Below are 25,111 nucleotides of genomic sequence, written 5' to 3' on the forward strand. Positions count from 1 at the left end.
GAAAGCCTTAATATGGTATATTTCCAGAGCCATGAGAAATCAGATTGACCTATAATGGTGAAATCACATTCATTTCTATTTCCCCATGGGGAAATAAAGACCTGTGTACCCCTGTGATTTGAAAGCCTTGGGGAACCTAAGAAATGTAACATTGGGAGTTACAAGGTAAAAAACAAGAGATTATCATGAAATGCTTCCAAGTGAAGTCCTTTAAGTCCCAAATCAGATTTACTGATTTTAACTCCTAGTCTGCTCTTCTTGACAGCTTTGGTGACCAAGGTGGTAGTTCTTCTCCTGTCTCACCAGTGAAAATACGTTCATGTTTGGGAGAAAGATTGAACAAGTTTTAGCACAAAAAATTAAAACTCTGTGACCAATGAGGTTGACTGTACACAGATGAACCAAAGTCACTCTACCCAACATAACTGACATGTTGGAATATAATTGGAAATTGACAGAAAAATCATTCTAGAGCTTAAAAGAACTCTGACATGGTGATATCTTGTCACTGTCTTCTGAAGCCAAGGACATAAATCCTCAGAGGGCCACTGGGTCTTAATCCATGACATAAAGATTGTCCTCGATAATGTAGATATTGTCTTCTGCTCGGACACCCACTTCAGCTGCACTTTGCAAAGCTCCAGTCCGAGGGTCATTCAACGAAACCATGCTACAGAAAGAATAACATGAGTCTTTAAGGAAAAGCAGACCACTTCTAAAGTATGATGAGCACATTTATGTACATGTAGGCAAGGCTTAGTATTTGCAACTCCCAGAGCCCTATGAAATAGTGAATAGGAGATCCATATTAAATTGCTGGAGAGTCTAATAAGCAGGTAGAAAACCTAAGTATTCTCCTTGAGAAAACTCATGCAATAGAATACAAAAATTGAAAATCTAAGAAGAGTGGTGTCAGACATCGAATTGAAGTCCTCAATCAAGATGCCTATTCTCAAAGGTAACTAAGAAATGGTTTGGTTGCTGTTTTTCTAACTGTGGATTGTACTCTTCCAGAGAGGGTCATTAAATCTATTTAGCAGTCTACAACCTGCATTTAGGATATACACAGAATACAAAATATATCAGAACATACTGGATACAGCAAAATAGTATTGCTTCACTAAGTGTGTACTGGATCATGGTGTCAGAAATCTTACAGAAAACATAGTATCTTAATGATCCGAATTTGAAAGCCATGGGTTAGACAACGTTCGTAACACATACACTCATACAGCAAGTGTACAGAAAGGGCATGTGTGGTATTTTGATACAGCTGCTGTTTTCTAATTGGTAGAGAGTACCTGTTTTTATTACTTAAGCCTGCCCAGAAATGATAATGGAACATACTGAGGCTTCACTCAGCTCTGATCTTTAAGTGACCACTCACACATGTGTGAGAACAGGTTAGGTGTCAGTAGCTTGAAATGAGTCAGTGTGATATAACTGCAAAGAAGAAAAAAAAAAAAAAACGAAAAAAGAAAAGTTACGAAGAAATGCTCAGGGTTTTTTGTTCTTGGTTTTTTTATATATTTTATAAGATTTTCTACAGTAACTATTTTCTTTTATGATTAGGTGATAAAAAGCCTTTAGAAAAAGTTAGCAGTGAAAGAACAGAGATCAGCTAAATGGATGCTATGTTCCATGCTTTTCTGCCTGTTAGGAACAATTTCTTTCTTCCATTCTTGGAAGCACATAGTCAAAAACTTCTATAAGTATGGGTGTGGGACTTTAAAAGACCTAAGACTGAGTTTTTTAACTGCTGTGTGGTGTGACTCTGGATGTCACTTAACACTTCTAAACCTGTTCTCCAGTCTGTACACTGAGAATAATAGCTCCCATCTTTTGGGTGTATTGCTGCAACAGGCGTAACTGCAATAATAGAAAACCAGGATTTATGGAGCACTTACAATGCGTTGGTGCATTCAGCAGATTGGCTCATGTAATTAACTCAGATCTAGGAAAGACTGTGTGCAAACATCCAATGAAAGAGCACTAGAAATAATGTGTGGCAATCTAAGAGGGATGGATTTTGAATCAAAGACCTTGCTTAAAGCCCAAGCTGTACCAAATGAAGCAAGCTACTTGGATTTGGAAGTAAGTAGTGGCTTCCTACTATTGTAATTATTCTAGCAGAAGACCACAGGCCATATGCAAGTAAAGGGGATTTAAGTTTTAATTGGGCAGTAGGATGGATTTACAAAAATTGTAAAGTCCAATGCCTATGAGGCCAGATAACCAATGCAAATGAGCAGAACAGGCTGGGAATGGAACAGCAGGGGAAGACAGGAACTGTGGAGAGCTGAAGGCATTTGCCCCACCACAGTGCCTTTGCACTTCTTCAGCCTGGAGTTGTCTTCTTCCAGATCTTTGCAGAGCTGCCTTCTGTTCCTTCAGGACTCCCTCAAATAGCCCATTACCTCGCTCTGTTTTCCCCCATGGTATTTGTCTAGAAGCATTAAAAGGACTCTGTTTATTTGCTTATGTGTTTTCTGTTTTGTTCATCTCTTTGAAATATAGTAGACATTCAATAAACATTCAATAAACAAAGCACTGAATGAAATTAAAGAACAAACCAAACAACGCATTCAAATGTTCCATCAAACAAAATTTGTGATCTCTTGCTCTAAGAGGTTAAGACTGAGATGCTCGTTCTGTAGCAGTTAGGGGACAATTCCAGAGAAATACAGAGAGCTAAAAATATCACTAGAAGTTGTGGATAACAATAGAGGTGCTCATTAAGCTAGACTTTTCAGGATCTAGGGTATAAAATGAAGAGTTTAGGAGAAAAAGAGGACAGAGAGAAATTTTTCTTTATTTTTGGTAGAGTAGAAATATCAAAAGGTATTGACACAAACTCTTTCAAACTTACTTTAGTTGTTCCAGCTTGTTTCTTATGCATAAGTATTCTAAATTGGAGAGGAGTTGAAAAGAAAATTAAACACGTTGGCCAAAGAGTTTATGAGATCTTTTTTCAAACAAGTATATTATTTCTATTACTTTCCTATGAACAAAATCTGTACAGAGCTAGAGCCTGAAAAAATAAATTTAGAAGAAAGAATGTTTAAAAAAAAAAAACAACAGACTGGACGATTCCCAAGTTACTCAGGTAACTCCTTTTGAATCAGTAAGACCCAAACAAATTTCTGAGTATAAAGTATTTCATTTTCATGAATGATTTAGTGTATTCACCCAGATGCCCAGGCTTACTTTTAATGCAATTATTAATAATTAAATATCATTTTTAAGAAATGAATGATTGTGGCTCTTTCATAGGAGACAGGCTACACACACACATACCACACCGCACACACACACACACACCATACACCATGCACACACACATCACACACACACACCACACACCATGCACACACACATCACACACACATTACACACACACCCCCATACACATACCACACACGCCACACACATCACGCACGCACGCACACACACACACGCACACAATACACCCAAATACAACAGCTGGATGGCTACCTTTTGAAGCCCTGCTTCTAGCCCTAGCCCTGAAGTCAGTTTCCCTTCCAATGTTTCATTTGCCTCTCCTGTTAAATGGGTCTTATAAAACTCAACAACATCATCCCTCATGGGGACAAAAATTGGTTCTTGAGGGGAGTGGAAAAGGAGTGAACAAATCATATATGGTTTGTTGCCTTCCAAATCCCAAGTCTACCCAAAACATTCTCATTTCTTAATATTTAATTCCATGTCTGGAGAATTTATATTGCATCTTTCTCTTTGTAGGTCAATAATTTAAAAAAAGAGAACAGTTTAGGAAACAAATTTATGTGAAATCTCAATTACATGGCAGTTTGCCTCGAGGACCCCTTGCTCTGTTCCCTTAGGTACAATCCTGAAATAACTTACTTTTGGTAATCACGACAACCAACACAGCGAGCAATACCGCAGCAGTAATGCAGATGCCAATGTAGAGTCCCTTACTGGTGGTCATCCATGGATTTTGTGCCAGCGACACATGCTAAGGAAACATCGGTGGATCAGAAAAGCATCTTGTTAGAGTTATGGATAGAAGACATTCCCTAAGGAGCACCTGGGTGGCTCAGTCAGTTAAGCGTGTGACTCTTGATTTCAGCTCAGGTCATGATCTCAGGGTTATGAGATTGAGCCCACATTGGGCTCCGAGCTTGGCATGGAGCCTACTTAAGATTCTTTCTCTCTCCCTCTCCCTCTGCCCCTTCACTTGCCCCCACCCTCACCTAGCCACCCCCTGCTCTCTCTCTCCCTCTCTAAAAAAAAAAAAAAAAAAAAAAGACATTCCCTAAAATAATGTACTTGGACCCATTTATCTTTGTTGGCCCTTGGCTATTTCTGGCTCAAGAAAGATAAGACCAAGTGATCCGAGGTTATAACCATATGGTGAAATTCAAAGACCATTTAAAATTCAAAATGTATTTGGGGATGGTAAAAATGTTTTGTATCTTGAGTGGGTGGTATTTACAAAGGTGTATGCATTTCTCAAAACTCAAACTGTATACTTCAAATGGGTGTACTTTATTATATGTAAATTATACATATTTTTAAAAATCAATAAGCTATTTCCATAAATATATCCTGATATTAAAGAAGAAAACATAATTTTTGTCATATATAAGTTGACCTAGTGATGTTACCTGAATATGCTCAGTTATTGAAATTGGTCCTTGATTATAGTCCTTTTTTTTTTTAAGCTATAATTTAAGACTCTTTGTCTACATAAATGGACTTGAAAGTAGGTGCTCACAGACATGGCCCTCTTTAACAACCAACCTGAAATGCTGTCAATTGGGTAGAGATGCAGAAATTTGTTTAAACATCTTAGTGCAGTTTGTAAAGGATCACCACCTTCTGGAATAAGCCTGAAATACGCCAAGCATCACTCTCAGCCCTTTTACATAGCTTAGCTCTAATCCTAAAGAGATCCCAGAGGGTAAGTATTTAACAGAAAAGATCAGAGAGAAGGATCAAGTCTCTTCCTGTATAAAAGTTTAATCTCTGGAGTCAGGATCTCTTCTCTTCGACTTAGTTGCTGTGTGACCCTGGACAAGTTATTCAGCCTCTCTGAACCTCTGTGTTTGTGTCTGTCAACTACAGATTAAACAGGGTTCTTGGGAAAGGTACTTTTAGGTACCCCCTGATAATACCATGAGGAAGATAGGGATAAGGGAAAGTACTTAGTGTTTGGGCTTAACGGGGAAACAGCCAGGGTCTGGGATGGAAGAGCTTGTGCTATCATTACCTTACCAATGGGCGGTAAAGTGGTTAGGTGGAACATGGGGCTGCAGGAGGGAGGCTTTGCTTTCATTTTTAAAAATATGACATGAACACTACATGTTCATTTTAGAATGTGCAGCTAAGCATGAAAAAAGGAAAACTAAAAAAACCATAATCCTAACATCCAGAACAAACACTATTACCATTTTTCATTATATACTCTTCTAGAATTTTATCCTCCTAGTGTTTTTCTTAACATAAACAATTACTATATTCAATATATGCTACCACACATGCACATACACACACACACACTATTTTAACAATTGCTTTTTTCCCTTAATCAGTAGTAACTGTCTTCCCATGTCAGTAAATGCACTGCAGTGACTCCATTCTTAATGGCAGTATGCAGGCACACTTAATTGACTAATTAATCCCTTACTATTAAACATTTAAGTTGTTTTTAACATTTTCATGATTATAAATAGCAACAATGAACATCTTTTCTCATACATCTTCATGTACTTGTTCAATTCTCTCCTTAAAATAGAGTCCAGAAAGCTGATCTACTGGGTCAAAATATATGCTGCATGTTTTCAAGATATGTGGGATACCTCTCAACATCCTCAGAGCCAAGACACAGAAGGCCCATGATTTCACTGCTGCCTGTTGTGAACTTGCTTCTAAACCGCTTCTACTTGCTGCTAAACATACCTGTCTACAGGTAACTGAGGTCAAGAACAATCTCACCACTCAGAAGGGTTGTTTTTGTTTTTTTTTTAATCCAGCATAGGTCTGGCCACATAGCAATAGAAGAATCATTCACACAGTGGCAGTTCCAACATTCAGTAAGTCAACCCATATCCATTAGATCAATCAGTGCCCATGCCACATAAGTTGTTCAAAATTTTTATCTCTCTCCTATGTAGTGTTCTTATTGTCACTGATGTATACAACATAAAGCCACTTGACCCCACGCTAAATAACCCCACCATGCCTCAGCTTGAATTTCTCTTATCATGGCTGTGTTGTCATTTCTCACTACTTGAGACCAGTAAGATTATTCTCATACCTCAAACTCTTTTTGTTTGCTGTTCCTGAGAGTTATTTGCACATACTAAAAGGAAACTTATTTCTCCCAGAGGAACCAAAAGAAAAAGTCCTATTGATAAATTTGTCTAACTTATTTGCAAAGATGAGACTTTGATGAGCATCATGAGACTAAGACCCCTTAGATTTTTCTCAAGCTCACTGTGGAAAAAGTATAAGAACATCTTTCAAAGTCACAAATTTATATGGGGTGCCTGGGTGGCTCAGTCGGTTAAGAGTCTGCCTTCGGCTCAGGTCATGGTCCCAGAGTCCTGGAATTGAGCTCCATGTCTGGCTCCCTGCTTAGCTCCCTGCTCAGTGGGGAGTCTGCTTCTCCCTCTGCCCCTCCCCCCTGCTCATGCTCTCTCTCACTCTCTCTTTCTCTCAAATAAAATCTTTTTTTTTTTTTAAATCACAAATTTATTTAAGATGTTAATACCTTAATAAGATATCATATGGGGAGGTTTATGTATAGAAAAACTCAACAGTGGCCTCAAAATTTCTATAAAGGATGGCAACTGGGTTAGAAAAGAATATGAGGGAGGATCTGCTTAAGCAAACTCACATTCGCTGACATAGTATTTTTGTTCTGGGTGGCCTCCACTCCACTGATTCAAAGTGTGTTATTTCCCTAATGATAACTGAAGTCTTCCTTGGTTAGTTAACTCATTCTCTTGAATTAGTTCATTCTTTCTTCCTAATTTTTGGCCAGGAGAAAGTCTGTAGTATGTTTTGTATGTATATGTCGTTTATCAGGCAAACTCTAACAAACCAGCCTACCTATATGAACTTTTCAAATTAATTAAAGTATCCCTATTTGAGTCAAATTATTTTCTTCTTTTTTTATTTTAACTGGAAAGAATCAATCTTTGGGTTAGTCTTACAGAAATAATCTCTAAATGTAACTTGCTTCCAGGGAGACATACAAGTGAATCTGGCTAATAAAGTAGGAAGAAAAATGCTTACAGTTTGATTGCTATGCCAAAGGCCATCTGAAGACTGTGTTACAGTGCCATTCCCATCTGCTCAACAAGAAAGAAAATTAATTATAATTACAAAAAAATATTGAATTTTCACTGTAGATACTAAATATATTCACATTGCCTTCTGGTAGTGAATGAAAAGTTGAATAATAATATGGCCAAATGCTGCAGACATTGCAAAAGTCATACCAAGTTACTAAGCTGTATTAATTTATCCTGTAAGGTTCTGTTTCTTGACCATTTTGTCTTGGACCCTTCAAAAATGGAAAGTCTTCCTTATGGAAAAAAAAATGCACGTATACACAAAGTTTTACCTACAGTTTTAGGGGAATCACAAAGGCCCATTTTTGGAACTGCGTCAAGAATGCCACTTAATGGTAGGTAATCAATATTTTCATGCCAGCTAAGAACCTGTCAATGAGTTCCCCAAAGGCCACATGTACATCCAAAGATCAGGACCACTCTATTCCGAATGGACATTACATTGGTTTTATTCAGAACGTGAGTAAAATGTACTAAGAGATCTAAAACAAGTGGTATATAACTCCTACATTATATGCCAATGTGCCCAGACTTTGATCCAGAAGTATTTTATAAAATATCTGTTATATCAGCTGTGAAACTAATATTAATCTTATATTGCCAAAAATCCTAATATAAAAGGATATTATACCTTAAAGCTTCGATTGTTCAAGCTTTACTAGAGTTTTGAAATACCGATTTTGTAAATATAGCTAGAACTACAAGCTATAACAGTACCCCTCTCATAAAGTTGTCGAATTAGATGGTGTAAGTAAAGGACTGAACATCATATTTGATAAATATTAGCTGTTATTAATTATTATGTTACATTGGAGGGAGCAGTGGGGAGAGAGACACTGTGTAATGCACCTCCCAAACATCATATCCTTCTATCATCGTTAACATCCAGGGACACATGCCACATCTTGCCGATGGGCATGCAGCTAGTAGCTGGCCATTGAATGGGGAGCTGCCTGTCTCTAAAGCAGAACTATAGGGCCTCCTTAATCTAGCGATGGCAATCAACGAGACCTGCCTTCAAAGAATTAAGTGAGATAACGTATGACAGTTGCCTGGCATACACATCTATCCAATGTGGGTGGCGGGCCATATGAGCACCAAAATCCCTTCCAGACCCAACTAACATTCTTTGCTCCTGTGAGTCTTCAGTTCGCTGAAGGCTGACGCAGGCACAGTGAGGATTTGGCTTGAGACCCTCAGGTACACAGCGAAGGTGGCAATGATCACATAAGTCATAGGGGCCACAGCTGCTCCCATATCTGTTCCACTCTGGAAAGCTCTACCTTGACCAGGTTTTAGTCCTATGATTCCCTACTCTGATGCACTTCCCACTCAAACCCAAGAAGTGTGCAGTACGTCTGCTTCCTACTGCTGCTACCTTGTGTTTCTATTTATTTTCACTCTGTTTTTGTGCCCAGAAACAGTTCACACTAAGGATTCCACTTTCAAAACCAAATGTCCTCATTATCTAATCCCAGCTGAAGAGGCCCCTCTGTGAATCTCACTGCAGGTCCATTTTAAATTAACCAGCTTCCAGGAATGATTGGCAAAAGGTAAGCCATACAGGGGGGCCCCCTACAGATTGGCAACTCCTGAGCACAATGAGTCACAGACATTAAGGAGGAGTCTTGCAAGGCTGGACCTTGTTTGGATTCAGCACAGACACAAGCACGTATAAACCAGCTCCACATTACAAAGGGGTTCAGCCTGTGGCACTCCCCAAAACCACCACTATGGGTAACAGAATTATCTGGGGGAAATGAGAGGATTTAGCATCACCTTTCTCTACCACAGGAAAGACAGGTGAATCTTAGGTTTCAAAAAACAAAGATTATATGAGACCTGCCCAGAACAGGGACAGTGGGAAAAAATTGGAGAAAGCAATAGACATTCTGAGCAGATATGCCTCTTGGTGGTGGTGCTGATGCCCTCAGCCCATCTCAAAATGTCCATGTGCAAGCCTCACAGGCAGCAGGGGAACTTCCTAGATGTACTTGCGGTCTGGGTCTTCGATGAAGCATGAATACGGTTGACCAGTTTGGTCTGGATAATGGAGGGCTGGATTCAACTGTTTTATGGCTCTGGACCAAGAGAGCAAGCCCACTAAGAAGTCTGGAGTCAAGAGTGGTTCATTTGAATAAGAAAAAGAGTGCTTTGCATGTGGGTATTATGCATGTGGATGTTCCCAAATCATACAAGCTCCCTGGGCCAGTCAGGTATATGGATTCTGGACTTTGGAAGCTTAAGAGTCGCAGTTGCTATTGTATCTATTACTTACCACCTTTTAACTATGTCTTAGGGTTTTTACCCTATTTAATCCTCAAAAGCAAGATCGTTGTTATTCCGTCCATTTCACAAATGATAAAAACAGATTCTAAATGAGTAAGACACTTGCTCAAGTCACATGGCTGATTCGAGTGGCCAGTATGAGCATTCATGTCAGATTTGCCTTTTTCAGAATGTGGTCTTTTAACAATGCATCAACGATTACCCAAACGTGAGTATGCCCAGGTGTCCAGGAAAGAAAACGAAGTTACCTGTCAGGCAGGTGTACAACGGTGAATTGGTGGGTTGCCTTGTGCTCGTTTCCTGTGGCGGCGCAGTGGGCTGGGTTCCTGCTGTCTGCACTGTAGAAGATAAAGTAGCTACTGAAATGAAAAGAATGAAAGAGCTGTGCTCTCTTTGTAGAGGAAAATTCCCACCCCAACAAAAAGAAAAAAACAAAACTAAAATCAGGAATCACCATCAACTTCCCCGCAGTGCCCACACCCAGCCATCCCCTGAAGGCATGCTTTGCACCCACCCACTTCCATTCCTTCCAACTTCCTCTTAGAAATTTCCCTTTCCTTTCTAAAATCACTCCTTTATTTTTTGTCAGATAGCTCACCTTACATGCAGCACTGATCACTTGCCTCTGTGTATTTTATTAACATTTTAAATATTTTATTTTTATACACTTTACTCCTAGAGCACCACAAGTTTTAGAGCAAGTTAGTGGTGCTGGCTGGACAAGAATTCCCAAACCTGGGCTTTTCTTGCCTTTCATTGGTCTTTCTGTTTTCCCTTCCCCACAGTGGCCTCCACATTTCAACATCACCCTTTTTCATGTTCTGAACTATTTTCCTGCTTCTCTCTAATGCTCAAATCCATAACAAGATGTAGCTCTGTTTAAGAACTAAGAACAGGACAATACAATGAAGTCAGGTGATTAGAAACTTTATTCAACTTGGATCTGTGCAAAAGACCTCTTGGGCTTAACTTTTTTTTTCCAAGTTTGGGTCTTAGCAGGCATCTTTCTTTTCTCCCTGTTTCTAAAACCTTACATCCAACCATTTCATGAATATTTTAGGCAACTAGTATACACAAGAGGCACTGAGCACAGGAAGAGTGTGGATGTAAAGATAAATGTCCCCTTGTTGGATCTGCTCCAGCGTGCACCTCCTTCCTGTTCAACTCAACTCAAGCTCATGAGAAAACCATCAAGACAAGGATAAGGCTCAATTAATACTATCCCTGAGGAGGTCACACGGACGTATAAGCCAACACCTTTCTTCTGAATCTTTGCTTTAAACATGCATATTCACCAAACCACGTCCACTAATCCACCCACATTTGCAGGCACAAACTAAGTATTACAAAGCTAAATCAATACTGAGAAAGTCAACAGATTCTTTAGTGCGTTCCGCTGCCTCTAATGAACAGAGCTGTTTTTCTTACAAACTTCTATGGCTCTAAAATCCCAGTTTTAACCTAAAGCCCTCTCTTCCAAACTCAGCTCAAAGCCGAATCCTTCAGATCCCTCCTGATTAAGTATACATATGGTTCAATAGGAGTCAGGGGAAATCAGTATGTTTCGTCAGATTTTTCTGGCTGAGAGGTTGTGCCATCTCTGTTCTTCCTCAGAATCCAGTGTTACCCCAAGGGGTCAAAGAATTTTGGAGCCTTTAAGAATCTTCACTAAAAGTTATCTTTTTAATCCTAGAGATAGAAGGTTTGAGCCTAACCTTGTCCTCAGAATGGCAAGCTATTTCTCTACCTTTAAGTCAAATTATTCTCCACTCGTATTAAATCTAAGCTCTTCTTTATCAGAAGTTTGAAGTATGAACCATGTGGCCTGAATAAAAAAAAAAAGGTGTGTAAATTCTAAATCCCTGAAGTCTTTAATCTGATGTTTACTTTTTCATCAGTATAAGTAGCATCTTTTGCTATTTCCATGCCACATAAATAAATTAAAGGTTGCTGGAAGCAAAACTGTGTAAGTAGATTGACTGCCCAGAGAAGACAGGGTAATCGTATAAAGGATTGTTCAGTGAGGATGTCAGATCAAGACAAATTCACCTGAACAGAAGCTCAGGGCTCATGGCAGAAGGCGCAGTCAAGTCTTTAACGACTTGGGCACAGGCCCAAAATTCAAATACATGGAGAAGGAATTCTGATTCGAGTAGTTTCTGTCCATATAACTTTCCACAATGAACTCAGACTCTGTGCCTTAGTTCTCACAACTATAAAATGGAATTGAATCACACCTATAGTGCATAGGGGTTGTCATAAGAATTAAGCAATATAATACTTGTAAACCACTTAGCATGGGTCCTGTCACATAGGAAACAGAGTAAATGTTAACTTCACTGAAATCTCGTCCTCAAGTGGAGATCTGGCTTCAGAATGGACGAACTGATCTCTACTCAGAGCTCCTTGTAAGGACAGAATCTCATTAACCTGACCCTTATTCTCTGATATTCCTACTTTTGTCTCAAAAACCTGTGCTCAAGGGGAGGGTATGTGTTCTGGTAAGCGCTGTGAATTGTGCAAGACTGTTGAATCTCAGATCTGTACCTCTGAAACAAATAATGCAATATATGTTAAGAAAGAAAAAAAGAAGAAGAAGAATGTAGCAGGAGGGGAAGAATGAAGGGGGGGAAATCGGAGGGGGAGAAGAACCATGAGAGATGATGGACTCTGAAAAACAAACTGAGGGTTCTAGAGGGGAGGGGGGTGGGAGGATGGGTTAGCCTGGTGATGGGTATTGAGGAGGGCACGTTCTGCATGGAGCACTGGGTGTTATGCACAAACAATGAAGCATGGAACACTATATCTAAAACTAATGATGTAATGTATGGGGATTAACATAACAATAAAAAAATAAAAAATAATAAAAAATAAAAAAAATAAAAACACACACACACAAAAAAAAAAAAAACCTGTGCTCAACTGGGCCAAATCCACTCCACCCTCGTTAGATGTCTAAGATCAACAGTCTCGCTTTTTGGGGGGCGTTGCTAATAATGAATGCCTTGGAGAATCTGACCAAAAGCTATGAGTTCCCTTGCTCTAAAAATGATTATATGTAGAAGGGTGCATATAATCTGGGACAGGGGTTCACAGACCCTGTGAAGCCCATGTCTGGAACCCAGGTAAGAACCCTTAGCCTAGATTGTACTTCTGCCTTAACACAATGCCTTGGATGGTCGACATCTCATTAGAAGACCTCTGGGCTCAAGAAACACATTTGTTTACCTGGCTTGAGGTTCTGCGTGGGTGCTGGCATTGAAGAAGTAGAGGTAAAGACCCTAGGTGACGTTGGAACACTGGTGACCTCAGCTGGAGTTAGAAACCAACATGAAAGCAAGGATTAATCAAGCAGCAAGAAACAAGAGCTGGACCCACGTACTAATGCAACCAATGAGAGACTGTCCCGGGGCAGAATTAGGCACTGATCTTCCCTGAATGCAGAGTTCTTGTCATTGGTCAACTAGAATCTGTGACAGAGGAGGGCTCTGAAGACATACTTGCAAAAAAGGAAACAGCTGCATTAAAAGGATATATTTGGGGAGGTTCAGAGGTGAAAAATGTCACCTGGGATTTGCATTGAAGCACTTTGAAAGACCGGTCATGCATATCAGATTTCTGTATCTTCATAAACATCTGTGAGATAAGGAAAATGTCTAGAGCCTGGAGCTGCCTTTATCCTCTCTGTGGTGAATGACTAAGACTTCAACAGTAGTTCCCAGGCCTAGAATGCTTACCAAATAAATAGCATTCAGTCCAGTCAGGCCTGAGGAAGGCATACCGAAAGAGGGACCTGCATCCTAAATGAGGACTAACTCACACCCATTAGCATATGCTAGATAAATCACACAGATGATTTCTACATTTGGTTAGAAGGTAAACTAGACCTTTTGCATTCCTTCCCACCTAAGAGGTAACAACAGCTAGTAACGTTGACTCTGGTGCTTTCCAGATTCGGCAGCAGTACAGGATTCCAAATCACTTAGTGAATGTGTCAGGGCTACCCAGACGGAGCTAAAACCAGAGGTTAGCCCAAACAAAAGCAAACCAATGAAGGACTGAATCAAGAATGTATACTTTTGATCTCACTAGGCACCTTTTTTCTCTGCAAGAAGTTTCCTTAAATTTCGACTTGACTTACTACAAAAGAAAACCCACGTCACGTAAATAGGGGACAGTTGGTTTGAAAACCTTTCTTTCTGAAAGATCCAATTTAATTTAGAATCTGAAGAGGAAAAATCTTTTTTCAACAAATATTTGTGTCTATTATATGCAAAGCATTAGTCCAAAGCAGAGGTCAGCAAAGTTTCTGGAAAGGTCCAGACAGTAAATGCTTTAAGCTTCAGGAGCACTTGCTCCACTCTGCCTATGGGGAAGCCACGGTGGACAATGTATGTACCAAATGGGTATGGCCGCTCAAATAAAAACGTATAAAACAGCAGTCCTGTTTTGTAATCTGATCTAGCCCTGGGGCTTCGATCTACTGACCCTGATCTAAGGTGTAGTTAGCGACTTTTTAAAAGAGTACGATCCAATTTCCTCCTTCCAGTTTAAAATCTAATCTACAGGGGGAAAAGCACATATGCAGAAAATCTGATCAAAGGAGAGTAAGGGAAACAATAAAGAGGAGGTAACCTAATCAAATTGTCTAATGAACTTGGTATCTTCAGTGGCAAGTATTTTCCCCAGGCGGAAGCAAGGAAACTGTAACTGTAGATGCCGGTGGAAAAAAGCCTGAACAGAAGCTTGAAGAGTAAGCTCAGCTGGTGAAAAAAGCAAGCAAACTTAAGCAAAGAATTGGTTATTGGAGGCAGTCTCCTTGGCTCAGTTAAGGACCCTCTTCCCACTTGACAAGAGCATCGCCCTTGTAAGTGCACACCTATTAAAGAATTTCGAAGCACTTCACAAGTGTCCTACTAATTTCTCGGCTATGTCAATTCTTAACATTCAGAAAAATCAATAATAAATTTCACGAATCCAAAAAAGTTGCAATCATAATCTTTTCTCCCCATGCTGCTTCTTTGCATCTGTCTAGAGCACACGATTATCACCAGCCTCTTTTGGCTTCCCTAAATTGCTTCCCACAGATGGTTTCCCCCACGGTCATCTATTTTCTCCATCAGAATTGACCTTATGTCACTAGTCTTCACAAAAGAGACAAACCAAGTCCAAAAGTTGGGAGATTGCAAAACCAAGTTCCTCTTAATTCAAAAAAAAAGAAGGAAAAAGAAAGAAAGAAAGAAAGAAAGAAAGAAAGAAAGAAAGAAAGAAAGGAAGGAAGAAAGAAAGAAGAAAGAAGAAACAAAGAGAAAGAAAGAAAGAAAGAAAGAAAGAAAGAAAGAAAGAAAGAAAGAAAGAAAAGAAAGAAAAAGAAAGAAAGAAAGAAAGACACATAGTTTATTAAGGCCACAGGTATTGGGTTCTATGGTCAATATCAGAGCTTAGTGGAAGGAAATTCATTAGGAAGGAACACCAGAAACCAGGAAATCCTGAAGAATCCACTCCATTCATCCAAGGTAACAAAAATAAGGATGTTCACATCAAGACAGATTTTTGAATTTCATCAAATTCTTAAAAGCAACTATTGAATAGTTGTTGGGATATAAATGTTTTCATATTGCAATATGTCACTTTAATTTTTAAACAAGCAATTTTGTGATATGATATGAAATATGCTTCAAAAAATCCCAGGCAGGGCAGAGGGAAGGATGAAACTATATATCCCTTTACGATGTATATGCAACTAGATCGAGTTGACAACTGTTAGAGCTGGGTGATATCCCTACTTGATAAGACCTTATATTATATTACCTACTTTATATGTTTGAAATTCTCCAAAACAGTTTTAAAATGTTAAGGACATTTAAAAATTCTTCTAAAACATAATCTCAGAGAAAAAAAGGGCAGTTCTTTAAGCTGAGCAAATTCAGCTTGATAGGAATGTTCACTCTATTTCACAATGGAACACTGAATGTTTTTCATGAACCAACGAGCACTTTTTTTTAATTTATTTATTTGAGACAGAAAGACAGAGATAGCGACAGAGATGGCAAAGTGGGAGGAGAGGGAAAAGCAGGCTCCCGGCTGAGCAGGGAGCCTGACTTGGGGGTCGAGCCCAGGACCCCGGGATCATGACCTGAGCCGAAGGCAGATGCCCAACCAACTGAGCCATCCAGACACCCCTGAACCAACTAGCATTTTTGAAGCCCTGCTCTAGGAGATAGTTTGCTGACTGGAAAGATCCTCTCCCCTATAGTCTTGCTCAAGATTGGTCTGAACACTTCATTTTATACCAATAGAAGTTACTCTATTTTCCAGTACTTACTGAAAAACAAGACTGGAGGAACCTCCCCTTTCCCTATTAAAGGAAGAGAAAGTTACTACCAAACAGGAAGCATCTCAGTTCACCCATATGAAGTGATCAAAGGAAGATGGAAAGACAAGCTCACCTGGCTTTATCTCCAATGATAGGGTGAGTTTCATATCATTGAACCACCCCTTGTGCTCAACACGGCAACAGTACAGACCCCTATCAGTCTGGGCCACGTTCTCTATGGTCAAAGACACGTTCCCTCCTAAAATGTTTCCCTTTAGCTTATAACGCGGGTCCTTCTGAACAGTGACATGGGATCCATCAGTCCAGACCACTTCATCTGAGCAATGGGACATGGGACACGGCCCCCGGCCCCAGCACATGGTTGTGACTCCATTAGCTGTTGAGTAGGTGCAGGGTAGCATGGCGGAATGACCCACCACTCCAATCACTTGAGTGTGAGAAACTACAGCATCTATAAACAAAGAGAAAACAGAGCATGAGGCCTCAGTCTTTCAATTTTACATGTATTTTCACTTTTTTCTTTTTACACAGTTTATTTCATTTGTAATGATAGGACTCTATATCTTCAATTTAAAAAATTATAAGCATTTTTACATTAACATATTCTTTAAAAGCATTATTTATTTGATATTTGTAGATAAAATATAATTTAAACTTTTTTTCTGTATTTAGGAATAGCAGAGACATCTAAGAGAGAAATTACCAAGACAAAGGGCAGCAATATTTTCAGTCTCTTGATGAACATGGCCAAATTTCTTTCTAAAAGGTTTCAACCAAATGACACTCCAATAATACATGAGTGTGTATTTCATTCTGTGTCTGACAGTTATATATATGCTTATTAAATAGGTAATACATACATGTGGCTTTCCCCCTCCCCCAGATTGTCACTGTCTCAATTAAAATATGTTTGAAAAATTCTATTGCATTTAAAGTTTTAATTCTTATTGCAACTTTTTAAACTGCTATTGCAAGTGAAGTCACCTCACACCTCTCTTATAAGAAAAGCAGAGCTAATGCTTTGTTTAAAGTATTATTGGCTTTCATTTGCAAGCACATGGATGGAGCTAGAGAGTATATATAATGCTAAGCAAAATAAGACAGTCAGAGGAAGACAAATACCATACGATTTTACTCATATATGGAATTTAAGAAACAAAATAAATGAACAAAGGAAAAAAAGAGAGAGTGAGAAAGCAAGAGAGATGAACCAAGAAACGGACTCTTAACTATAGAGAACAAGCTGATGGCTACCAGAGGGAAGGTGAGTGAAGGGATGGATGAAATATGTGATGGGGATTAAGAGTACACTTATCATAATGAGCCCTGTGTAATGTACAGAATTGCTGAATCACTATATTGTACACCCAAAACTAATATAACACTATGTTAACTATACTGGAATTAAAATAAAAAACTTAATTTAAAAAAGTATTATTGGTTTAAAGGCAGAAGTCTAGTAAACTCTTCAGAAATCAACTTTTAGAAAATGGGTTTCTAGGGGCGCCTGGGTGGCTCAATAGGTTAAGCATCTGACTCTTGGTTTCTGCTCCAGTCATCATCTCAGGGTCATGAGATTGAGCCCTGCATCAGGCTCTGCACTCAGTGAGGAGTCGGCTTGAGATTCTCTCTCCCTCTGCCCCTCCCCCTGCTCACACACTCTCTCTCTAAGATAAATAAATAAATAACATCTTTTTTAAAAAAAGAAAAGAAAATGTGTTTCTAATACTTCTAGGAGGAGCTGAGGTTTACCAGGGGCTTTAGGATCAGTCCAAAAAAATCCAATAGGGACCCCTTCTCATAAGTAGATAACAGCCCCACAATTGAGCGAGGCCCACTTTCCCCGTGAAAAGAGAGAATTGGAAAATACTCGATCATGTACTAAATAATGCCACTTAAAAAATAAAACAAGAAGTCTCTTCTGGAACAGCAGCATGAAAACCCTATAGTGCCAAATGCAGTCAAGGTAGCCCTTAAAAGAAATTGGAAATTCACCAATCACTCATATTTAGTAATGCTATGACTTTGGGAAATGCTTTGGGAATAAAAATGCTCATTGTTACATAAAATTAGAAAATGACTTTTTCACTGAATTCTTATATTTCATTTTGCCTAACATCATTTTTAGATTATAAATATAATAATATGCTAATCATAAAAATCAAGTTATACAAGTTATAATAAGAAATGAACTTTCCCCCATAATGTGACTTCTGGAGATTATTGTTTTTAAAATTTCAGATTACGTCAATTCCTAACTTTCCCCTCTATCTCATGGAATGCTTGAACTAAAATATTTTTAAAAGAGATTGTTGCACATCATTTTTTAAAAATCAAAAGATGGTGAAGGACTGGTCTCCTTTCCATCTGAGTCCAGTCTCTTCTCCCCATCCCCTCCCACCCATGCTAACACTGTTACTATGTTTTATATACACTTGAGTAGTCCATGCTCACACGACTATCTACCCACCCCTTTTTGTTTGTTCGTTCGAACACAAATGGCAAGATATGATACACGGTTCTGCATTGTGCCTGGTTCATTTACCCATGGATTTTGCAATTCATAGTATTTAAGCAATTTATTTGAGTAAGACTTAGCCTGGTTCTTTGCTCACTAGCTGACCCACTAGCTTCCACCAAAGCCCAAGCACATCCATCTTCCTACACTACACTCACACATCTCCCACACTCTCCCATCCTCAGGACTTCCAGATCCCAGCCCACCTATTCACTTACCTGTCAGAAGTAGTATGAAGCTGGAGATGGCTACCCAAGGTTGCATGATGGTCAAGGCCTGAAAGAAAGAGAAAGCAGACTGGTAGGTGTTCCCCTTACCAGATGGTCTTAGAACAAGTCTTAATTCTGTTCGCAACTTCTCCTTTCGCCCTGACTGGGTGAATCACATGAGCCTGCCCCGTTAGCAATGAGAGACCAAGCACAACAGCTGCACGTCTCCGTTAGCTCCGGGGTGGCTGATGGTTCTGCACCTTGCAACAGAGAGCAGCCCCTCAGGTTCAGCTCCCTCCCCACAGAGTCCAAACTGACTCCTGATGTCGACACAGGGAATAAGGGAGCAAACGGGAAAGAAACCAGAGGCAGGTTCGATGAGGGGAACATCACAGCAAAGGTTAGTCTTCACCTACCCTTGGCCTCTGAGAGGAGCATCAACTGGCCTGTTGGTGAGTGCAGGGTACCCTGGGCTCTGTGGCTACAATGATCAGTCCCCAGTCTTTGTCATACTGTCAAGTCTGCCAGCAGCAAGAATTAATCACTGTGCCCAACCATTCGTGTTACAGAAATGATGACTCAGACCACATCTTACTGAGTGATGACAGGAGAATGCTTCAGGAAGCAGATTCTGGACCACACTTGGGTTCAGATCCCAGCCCTGCCACCTGCGAAGCTGGGTAGACCTGCCAGTTACTGAGTGCCTTCAAGCCTTGATTTCCTCATTTGTAAAAATAGCATTAAAAATGCTTGCTCCGTCTCCCTCAAAGGATTGTTATAATGAGCAAAAGGGATGTGGGAGACCTTTGAAAATGAAACCTAAATACGCATTAATGCTAAGCAAGATTTTTGGAGAACTGACTGTGTAGCAGGTTCTATGCCAAGCACCCACACACACTCAATCCTCACAGACCCCCTTAGGCAGGTGTTGCTACTAACCTCATTCATGGAGGAGGAATCTGAGGCTTGGGGAGGTTAAGTGAGCCGGGGTTCCAGCCCAGGTCTTCTGATTTTTGCTCTTAATTATTAAGCCATACGATTATGTGTAAGCCTGACTAGTACTTCATTAACTGCCTTTCTGGTCTAAAGATTCAGTAATTTCCCCCCAAGGAAGCACTGATGCTCATTTCTAGGCTGCCTGCAGCCCATCACAGGCTTCACGGAGACGTGGATGATGGGCTGGATATACTCTGGCACTGGGTCCTGTGCTGCCCGGGAACACGAACCCTGGACTCCAGCAGTCTCCGCACTTGGAGAAAGACCTAGAGCCCGATGCTACAAACTGGTGGCTGAAGACTATATTTGGCCCACAGAAGTACTTTGTACCACAGTGTTTAAAAATTCATTTCTTAATTAATGGCCAAGATTTAGAAATCTAGAGAGCCCGTGTGAGAACTCAGCTTTTCAGCTTTGTTATGAGATATAATTAGATGGCCATACATGGCCCGTACCACCCAGCGCCCTTAGAGTGTGCCCTCTCAAGCCTGCCACTACACTGGTCCAGCCCTGTCTGAAGAAAGCCTTGGCTAGAGGAGGCCCTTGCTTTAGACTCTGCTCCACCTCCATGAACACGAGTTCCTTCTTGACACTGGGACTTCACACAGGCTGTCCCCTGGCCTAGTTGCTGAAATTCACCTCTTCTATAAAACAGTTGTACTATATGATCTGTAATAGCCCTCCTGGCTTTTCAATGCCACACACTTGAATTCAATTAGGCAACAAGATGAGTTCTCACAAGGGAAACGCTCATTTCTGGACACGTGTTTTGCTCTTATTCTCCACCTTTATACACTTGGAGGGAAAAATATTGACCCCCACCTTGACCACCACCAAAAGTGAGGGGACAAATTCTGAAATGCCTCAAAAAGAAGTAGGTCATACCTTATATTTATTTGGGAAGCAAAATATGTCATGCCTAGTTTTGTTACACTCTGAGACTCAGCCATAGCCCAGCAGGTCAGTGATAAGGATTTTTCTAATTTAATTCAATCCTACCACAGTTATTATCCATATATGGAGGCTAACAGGACATGACTCAACAAACTAAGAATGAAAAAACCCAAGATTGTGCAATCAGGTGGAGAGACTGGTAAGTAAGCAACTAATAAAATCGGGTAGAATGATGTAAAGGTAAATATATAATCAGACTGTGTCACTCTTTCCCTTAGAACACTCCCATGGCTGTCTCAGAAAACAAAACAAAACAAAAAAACAAAAGCACTCACTTCCTACCCAAATTCACAAAGTCCCTCACAGTGATCCGGCCCCTGCCTACCTCTCAGATTTCTTCTGTGTCTCTCTCCCCTCCCACAGGGCTCCAGCCATTTGGGGTTCTTTCAAATGTGTCCCCACGTTAAGACTTCTCCCCTAGTGGTGCCCTCTGCCTTGATCTCCATTCCTTCACCCCACAATTTCAGATTTCTCCTTTTCTTCTCAACCCCTGCTTAAATGCCACCTTCTCAGACATCCCTCGGGTCCCTCTGTCTAAAATAGCCAACCAGTCACTCTACTACACTATTCAATTCTCTATGCAGCATTTATTCCCTTGACTCTGTGTGTGTGTGTGTGTGTGTGTGTGTGTGTGTGTGTGTGTGTTGTTCATCCCCCCTCTCTTGTACTGTCAGAACTTTCCATGAAGATGGGGTTAATCCAGCACGTGGGTATTGTGTAACACAGTAGCTGCTAGCCACATCTGACTATTGAGCACTGGATATGTAACTAGCACAACTGAGAAGTTAAAAAAAATTAATTTAATTTTAATTAATTTAAATAGCCATGCATGGCTACGGTCTTGGAAAGTACTCAATTCTAGACCATAGTCTCCTCTAAGATAGTATTCCTGCTGTATTCCTGAAACATTGTAAGGGATCCAATTAGTATTGATTAAATAATGGAAGCATGAAGGCATGGGGGGAGATCATTCATTGGGTGGGGGGGTGGGAGGGAGTGGCAGAAAAATCCCTTAAAAAAGCGACATGTGAGGTTCATCATCAGAAAATGGGGGAAAGGCACAGAGTGTTTTAAGTAGAAGTAATAATGAGCAAAAGCCACAATAGGGACACAGAACCAAGGCTCCGAGATGTCCATTGACTGTACAATTTTGTAGGACTGAATTTTCTGGCAAGTCCATCACCCATGACAACCTCTATTGTGTCCCAAAGGCTCCCCAACAGCATAGTGTTGTTCTGTTTTGTTTTTAATTTGAACTAAACAACCTCCATGAATCACTACTCTTTAGCGCCAACTTTGTGACCCCTTGAAGGCTACACCCCGAGTTGAGGGGTAAGGCTCCGTGGGTGGCGATGCTCAGGCACCAAACACGAATTTCCGGCTGCTTTACTCTACCTGAGAGGAGCACAGAAGTGACAACATCAGGCTTACCTTTGAGAAGGGCTCTGTAGCTGCTAAGTTGAGAAGCATGAAGACCTGTCAGGAGACTTTTTTTTTTTTTTTAAGATTTTATTTATTTATTTGACAGAGAGAGACACAGCGAGAGAGGGAACACAAGCAGGGGGAGTGGGAGAGGGAGAAGCAGGCTTACCGTGGAGCATGGAGCCTGATGCGGGGCTCGATTCCAGGACCCTGGGATCATGACCTGAGCCGAAGGCAGACGCTTAACGACTGAGCCACCCAGGTGCCCCCTGTCAGGAGACTTTTGCAGCATGTCAGGAGAGAGGAAGGGATGAGAGTGGATAGTTCAGGCTCTAGATGTTTACAAAGTAGAGCAAACAGAAATTCTTACAGGATATGAGGTGTAGGAGCTTAAACATGACTCCAAGGGATTTTGGCCTGAGCAACTGGACAAACTGGAAGTGTCACCAACTGACACAGGGAAGCTGCATGTGACGCGGGTTTGGAAAGGAACAGTCTGGATTTTGAAAATGCTGAGTTTCAGGGAGAGGCTGTTGGAGTTCAGGAGACAGGTCTCGGACAAAGATACATATTTGGGAGTCATGGGTACAGAAACGGTATTTCAAAGTCACGAACCTGGACAAGACGCTCAAGGGAATGCTTGCGGCTAAGGACTAGGCCCAGGGGCATTCCCCAGAAGGCTGGAGTGGGAGAGGCACCAGCACACACAGAGAAGCAGAGCAAGGAGGTAGGAAGAAAAGCAAAAGGTAAATGGGATCCTGGAAGTCCAGTGAAACAAATGCATCCAATGAAGAGGCAATGATCATGCAGCAAATGTTACAAAGGAAAGGGATGAGATTTGTCCACGGGCGGTGCCACCTGGGAATCACCAATGACCTTGACAAAAGGAGCTGTGGTGAAAACAGCTGAGTGACCATTCCCTTTCCCCATGGATGTTACCCCTCGGAGAAAGACGTTCACAAGGAAAGGGAAAATCAAGAGAGAATTGGAGATAGGGAACTCTTTCAAGGAGTTTTACAGGGAAAAGAAATGGAAAAGGGAGTTGGGGAGAAGGGTAGAGAAAAATTTGGGGAAAATGATAAAAAATAGCAGCAGGTTTTTATGATCTGGTGATGATCCAGAGGAGGAAGAAAAATTGCCTTAGGAGAGGAAAAATGTGTGGAGTAATGGAGGGATGAGATCCAGTGTCCAAGTACAGGGTTTCACTTAGACATGACGAGGGAAGCACCTCGTAAGAACAAATGGACGAGGAACTAATGTAGGACCATCTGGCAGCAGGAAAGTGCCCCTGGAGGTAGGGGCATGAACATGAGAGCAGCCCAGGAGGCTGGCGGTGCTCTCCAGCTACCTGTAAGCACAGGCGATGGCAGAGGGGTGGGAGACTCCGCATCGGAGTACAGCTTTTTTTTTTTTAATCTTCTCCAGTCTCTCTCTCTCTCTCTCTCTCTCTAATCTAACCCAGTGCCCCCACCTTAAAAGCATTCAATGACTTCCCAATGCCAAAGTCCAAACTCTGAAAGCAGCCTACCTTCCCAAAATGACCACACCCTTCCACCCCAAGCCTCACAAAACTCCCACCATAATAGGAGACATAGAAGAGACTTCTGACACAGAAGAGACTACAATGAAACCCGCGAAAGTCAGAAGCCAATACGAGGCTCCTCCTTGACTGATCATTACGCTTTATACAACTAATTATCTTTTACAAATCACAAATATTTTTACTTTACAAATCACAAAAGTCAATAAGCCAAACTGCTAATGTAGCTATGCTCTAGACACACATATTCCCATTTCCATAATATTATCCACATCCATTTCACAGATGAGGGGAGGCTCAACAAAGGTATGTGTTGACTCTAAGGCCACACAGCCTCCAAGTAAGACTAAATGAATACGGCTGCCTCCAAAGTGACACTATTCCTCTCACGGATGTCGCCCAGGAAAAGCATAAACAACTCCGACTGTGTAAGTCCATGATTCTATCTATTTGAGACATCTACCTCCCAAGAAATGCAAAGATTTATCCAATTTTATGCAAATTTCCCCTAGTTCCTCTTGGCTCCATCATCACTGTCCTAAGATCCCACATGATACTGAAAAAGGTCAAGCAGCAAAGCTTCTGGTTTCCGGAGGACTTACGTACAGGCAAGCTAGGAGGTAGTTTTCCTGCTCCTCTGGTGGCCTCTGATCCTCCCTCAAAAGATTTTCTGGAGAAAGACAACCTTCTCCCAGCATTCCATTCTTTATCTCTTTGCCACACCCGTATCTTTGAAAGTTACGCTTCTCCAGTCTCCCAATCTTTCTTGCTGGAATTGATCTATTTACTACCTCACATAGATTATAAGGAGATGTTGGTGTGCTGGGACAGTATGTGTTCTCTGCTAGGTCATTTTTTTAAAGATTCAGCACAGATCTTGGTGTTAGGTCAGGCTTCAGGCCTGGAAAGCCATATAGACTTTGAGACTGCTTACACATGAAGGGACCTGAAATGGGGGCCAAACCTCTCAATCCATAGATGAATAAAATGAAGAATAAAAAGAGGAAGAGTGTGAGACCCATAGAGGTCACTCGGGGCAGATGCAGTAGCGAAAGCCGGGTTTCCCTACTCTACTATTCTTGTCATTCAACAAACATTATTTCACCAAGTATTTATTAAGCACCCATGCTAAGCAATGGGACATTCTAAGCACATAAAGCAGATCTCCAGTCTCTGCCCTCAGAAGTTTAGGAAAACAAGCTGCCACCTTTAATAAGAAAGAAGTAGAGCTATACTATGCTCCAGTGGAATTTATATATTCATCTTTCAGATGTTAATAACATGCTGATTGCGACTCAGAGTTTTGAAGTTGTGTATGACAAGAATGTCAGAAAGCTGGATGTGAGCCAAGCTCCTGCTCATACAGCTAGGGGGCACTATTTGTATAAAGCAGAATGTTTCCCCAAGACATGAGATTACAGGCCTTTTTTTTTTTTTCTGCCTGAAACTAAAACAATGTCGTCTTCTTAAAAACAACGACATCACAGATTTGTTTTTGGATTA

General features: G+C 40.7%; 1 protein-coding gene across 3 annotated transcripts; it reads right to left on the reverse strand.

Annotated features, from left to right (window-relative positions):
• On the reverse strand, positions 1-23,338 carry HAVCR1 (hepatitis A virus cellular receptor 1). Of its 3 annotated transcripts, none has more exons than XM_078066787.1 (9): positions 22,238-23,338; positions 18,706-18,763; positions 16,082-16,420; positions 12,861-12,944; positions 9,881-9,988; positions 7,285-7,340; positions 3,886-3,997; positions 2,870-2,906; positions 1-670 (listed from the first exon to the last, which is right to left on the reverse strand). In XM_078066787.1, the coding sequence occupies exons 1-9, from the start codon at positions 22,358-22,360 to the stop codon at positions 556-558; spliced, it is 1,032 nt and encodes a 343-aa protein (XP_077922913.1). In that variant the 5' UTR covers positions 22,361-23,338; the 3' UTR covers positions 1-555. The 3 variants fall into 3 exon arrangements, with proteins under 3 accessions (XP_077922913.1, XP_077922912.1, XP_077922914.1); XM_078066786.1 differs by having other exon boundaries at positions 9,881-9,991; positions 22,238-23,336; XM_078066788.1 differs by lacking the exon at positions 12,861-12,944 and having other exon boundaries at positions 9,881-9,991; positions 22,238-23,336.
• Between the last annotated feature and the right edge of the window lie 1,773 nt (positions 23,339-25,111).

The sequence above is a fragment of the Halichoerus grypus genome, chromosome 2 (assembly GCF_964656455.1).
Source record: "Halichoerus grypus chromosome 2, mHalGry1.hap1.1, whole genome shotgun sequence".
Lineage (NCBI taxonomy): Eukaryota > Metazoa > Chordata > Mammalia > Carnivora > Phocidae > Halichoerus > Halichoerus grypus.